The sequence below is a fragment of the Polyodon spathula genome, unplaced genomic scaffold (genome assembly GCF_017654505.1).
Source record: "Polyodon spathula isolate WHYD16114869_AA unplaced genomic scaffold, ASM1765450v1 scaffolds_3084, whole genome shotgun sequence".
Classification (NCBI taxonomy): Eukaryota; Metazoa; Chordata; class Actinopteri; order Acipenseriformes; family Polyodontidae; genus Polyodon; species Polyodon spathula.
The window spans coordinates 1-4,683 of record NW_024474548.1 but is presented as its reverse complement, the minus strand read 5'-3'; the positions used below and the strand labels follow the sequence as shown (position 1 = coordinate 4,683).

General features: G+C 41.2%; 1 protein-coding gene across 1 annotated transcript; it reads left to right on the top strand.

Moving 5' to 3' along the window:
• The first annotated feature begins 324 nt into the window (after positions 1–324).
• On the top strand, positions 325–4,571 carry LOC121311268 (C-type lectin domain family 7 member A-like). The gene is made up of 6 exons (XM_041243898.1): positions 325–626; positions 987–1,085; positions 1,452–1,604; positions 1,883–2,037; positions 3,985–4,088; positions 4,232–4,571. Exons 1-6 carry the CDS (start codon positions 524–526, stop codon positions 4,353–4,355), a joined length of 738 nt encoding a protein of 245 aa, XP_041099832.1. The 5' UTR covers positions 325–523; the 3' UTR covers positions 4,356–4,571.
• Positions 4,572–4,683: the final 112 nt, after the last annotated feature.

Sequence of the window (4,683 nt, the reverse complement as noted above, 5' to 3'; positions counted from 1 at the left end):
ATTCTCCAAAATAGAGTATATAGGCGGGGGCCCTACTGCCGAAAACTTGGAATTCCAGGCAAAACAAATGGCATTTTCTGGGCACTGCGCTCACATTTCAAACGGGATCACCACAATAAGCAAGAGCAACTAACTTCAGCTATTTCGCAATAGCTCTTCGAAAAAATCGAGTTGATCGGTTGAAAGCTGTAGGAGGAGATGGGTTTAGTTTGAAAAATAACAAAGTTCCTGAGAGAAAACAATGCCTGTGTTTCCTTTGTGTGTGGACTGCTCTGTAGCCTGTTGGGAGAATGCGATTGGTTCTGGATAGTACTACAGTGAGTCTGAACCTGGAACCAAGATACAAACTACAAGACTGTCCGCACAATGAAGCAGACTGCTGTGAATATTAATAAACTAATAATAGAACAGCCACAACTTCCTGTGTAAAAACCTATTTCTTCTTTCCTCTACCCAGTCCTGTAGAGTCTTCACCATAGTAGTCAGAACTTCCTGTCTAGCTTACTGCTCTACTGCACAAGCTATGGAGACAGACAGTATTTACACTGGGCTGCAGAAACCTTCTGAGGATGTCTACTCAACAGTAAACCAGCCCCAGGGCAGGAGAGCAGGAGAACAACATGGGGGTGAGTAGATCAGGTGACAGCTGACAAGACTGGACTGAAAACCAGCCAGTTCCCATTGAGGACAGTAGACAGAGTTCAGTAAAGGGCGTTATTGTTGAGTTAGTGTCAGTCTCGCTGTGTTACTTAACTGTGTGGCTGGTGTTATACATTAATACCTTCTGAGGGACTCAAATGTGATGCAGTCGAGTATTATGATAATGATGTGGTGTTGTAAAAGTTGAGAAGTTAACTTTACTGAAATAATGGAGTATTTCAAGATAAACGAACTGGCATTACAATACATTACAGGTATGTCTCCCTCTCAATTCAATTCAGGAGCTTTATTGACATGATAAATAAACAGTATTCTCTCTCTCCCAGTCCCCCCCGTCGAGCCCACTTCTCAGTCCAGGGTCACCATTGCTCTGGGGGTCACAGTGGGGGTCTTGCTCTTGGCAATGATCGTCATGGGGACAGCAAGTAAGAACAGGTTTAAACGTTGTTCTGAGTTTTTATCTAAAGCTATCAATCTGCAGGCAGTACAAGACTGCAGCTCAGTTAACTTGAATGGCTTTCTTAAAATGTGAAGCAGCATTGAAAATGTTATATTTGAATTTAACACTCAGCTACACAACAGTTCTGCTGTTAAAATCACAAGTACAGAAAGCTGTCATGTCTGTTTTAGCCTGCTGCAACTTTTTCAATAATGTTTTTCTATTTGTTCAATTTGTATTTTTTTTTCAAAGCGAGACTTTTACACTTACTGTTTAATAGGGCATTCTGATTGATCAGCTGAACTGATGCACTGATCTGCAGCACTGGTAATAAACTCTGCTGTTTTTTCAGTAGGTCTACAAGTGCATCACAATCACAGCAGCTCCCAGTCGACCAGTCCAGCCTGTCTGGAGAATTACAACGATGTCATCACCAGAGAGCTCAGCAAGTATAAGAAGGGCCTCAGGCAGAGACTATGTGGAGATCCTAACACTGGCAAGGAAGGTAGATATTTTGGTATCCCTGTGAATTCTATACTGTACCTCATGTTGTCCCTGAATACATGATTGGAATGAATGTCCCTCAAGTGCTGTGGTGCCCCCCCACCCCCCAACCCTGTGACATGTCACAGTGTCCACAATGATCACATTATTATTTCAGCATCTTGAAGACTGGAGTGGAGACAGCAAGTCTGTGTACAGAAGGTGCTGCTTTTATCATGCTTGTATTTTATTCATTATTCTGCTTAAATAAACCATTCATGCCGCTCTCATTGTTTTCAGTGGAGTCGTGTGCAGTCTGTCTGGATGGATGGAGGAAGGGATACAATGGAAGCTGTTATTTCTTATCCACTGAACGGAGCTCCTGGGACTTTGCTAACAAGTCCTGTTCCAAACTCGGGGCTCATCTTGCTGTGATTGAGAACAAGGAGGAGCTGGTAAGAGTAACAGAGAGCTTTCTAATTACAGACACTCGGAGTTCAATTCTACAGAACCGCTAAAGGGAAATCATAATAAAATAATGAATAAATAACATTTTTATATCAAGATCACAAGATCATTTATCTCAGGATCTGGAGAAACAGAAGTCAATATATTAAGACTGTTTTATTTTTATGACATCCCTTTGGGTTCTGTACAATTCACAGAGATGGGTTCATATTTTTCTTGTTTTCATCTTAACACAAGACACTTCTTCCTCCATGGGACTTTCTCAAAGCAGCTTGTTAACCATTGGCTATTTGAAAGCTCAGTGTCTGGGGCTAAACCTTTCCCACTACATATCATGAAATACAAACACATTAATAACGATATGTACAAGAATGAAAACAAATAATATTAGAATACTAGAGCGAGGGCCATAGTCTGTGTGGGGCCCTATTATCCCAATTTAAAGAAAGCCGCCCACACATATCAATAAAACAGCAGCTACTACTTACCTTCAGTAATGAAGCAAGCAGAACCACACTGCATGTGTGCCGTCATTTCTAAGTGAAATGAAAACTGTTTCCAAACGTTATCCTTTTTATATAAATCTAAAATTAGATCTGACTGATCTGCTTATCAAATTCACGTGTAACTTTTCACATTTGGATGCATTCAGCTGCAGATTTGAGTGCTCTTTCATTTTTGCTGGGTAAATTACTGTACATGAAAACAATATGCCAAGCAAAACACAATCATGTATTTTTTTTCTGAATATTTTAGCCAAGGGGCTTTATTTTATATTTTATAGCACGCAGTATTTACGAGTGTAGCTGACTTCCACACATTTCATTTGTTACAGATACCTATTCAGAGCGTTGGTGTGGTGGTCCTTCTTTATACACACAGTCTCTATTTCATTATCTATCAGTAGTACTCACTTTAAGAAAAGACTCCAAAAAAACTAAAATATGAGGCTGCCCTGCCCTGCCCTGCCCTGCCCTGCCCTGCCCCTGCGCCCTGCCCTGCCCTGCCCTGCCCTGCCCTGCCCTCCTTGGCCCTTCTTGGTTTTCTTCAGTAGAATTTAAGAGGGACAGCCTATTGATTATCACACAGCTAACACTTTGATGTTGCATTTTTTTAATTCTTATGTCCATTGTTGCGATGTTGTGCTGCTAGTTTAAGTGCTTCTTGTCCTCTGATTGTAGGCTACTTTACTTTGTTAAATGTTAAGTGAAAACAAACCCGCGCTCGCGGCACGCCCTTATTAATGCACGTTATGGCAGCACACAAACCCAGTACACACACATGAGGAAACACGTCCGCTTTCTCAGTCAGTGCAAACAGCACATTGGGAAGCAGAAATCAAGAGATGATTATTGTGAAGAGTCTGAATCGGATTCATTTCAAGATGTCATATACACAGTTTATGACGCACGCAGGGGCCCTTGGGGGTGGGGCCCTAGGCTGCCGCCTTGCATGCCTTGCCCTAAGGCCGGCCCTGGTGATTGCAGTGACGGCGGTTTCTTACAGATGGACTGACCCAAGTTTCTAATATAAAAACAGTTCCCTGTAGCGTCATTGAACCGATAAAGACAAAATATATACAACTGGAAGTTTATAAACATTCATTCAGATGATGTTGATATTCTAGAAACACAGGGTTTTGGGTGTTTTTCACATTTGAATATTACATTCCCCCCATGACTTCTTTTGGATCAGTCCATCTGCATTCCTATTAGCGCTTGCCATTCCACTCGCTGACCACAAGAGGTCGCTCTAATATATACAGTATATGCATCATTAAAACGGATATGCTGGTGAAACTGCAACCCTGCTACACTTACAGTTATTGAAGATAAAATAAAAACACAAGCGACCTGTAAAGATAACTGAGAAAAGCCCTTGTAAGAGTGTCCATTGCTTCACATGTTTCAATAGATTCTTGTCTATCTCTACAGGACACCATAGACAGAGCTATACCATCTAACAGCATTTACTGGATTGGACTGCGTAGAAAAGATCCTCACTGGCTTTGGGTTGATGGCACTCAGCTTGATGAGAAGTGAGTCTCCTCTTTGTGTTTTTATTACTTCACAGGAAACTGAATGAACTACATGACTGGAATTTCTCAGATGAAAATCTTCACCTGTTTATTGTATTGCAACAGACCGCTGGTACTGATGCTGCTTTCATTGTTTCTGGCAGGATTTCAGTTTCCACACAACACAGAGAGTATCATTGTGCCTCTGTGTATGGAAGTCATGTATACGCACAGTCGTGTAACAGAGATTATCCCTGGATCTGTGAGCAGGATGCTGTGCGCTTCTGAGTGAATCCACAGACTCTTCACTTGAGGAACAGAGAAGATCTCATTGCAGAGCCTGAGTATGAATGTTATGAATCCGCTGAGCAATTCGCTGCACTTCTACAGCTCCATTGAAGAGGAAACACAGAAAATTAGCAGCAGGGTTTAGAACAGGGTTTCCTTTTTAAAAAGCAAATCTTGACGTAACCGCTGTGCAAATGGTGTTAGTTTTTTTAGATTTCAGAATATGTACATTTCTTTACACTATATTTGAGTGTTTAAATTAATTGCTGTGAGAATTAAAAACATACAATCAAGATGAAGTTTGCTTTCCATGCAATGTGAGTTCACC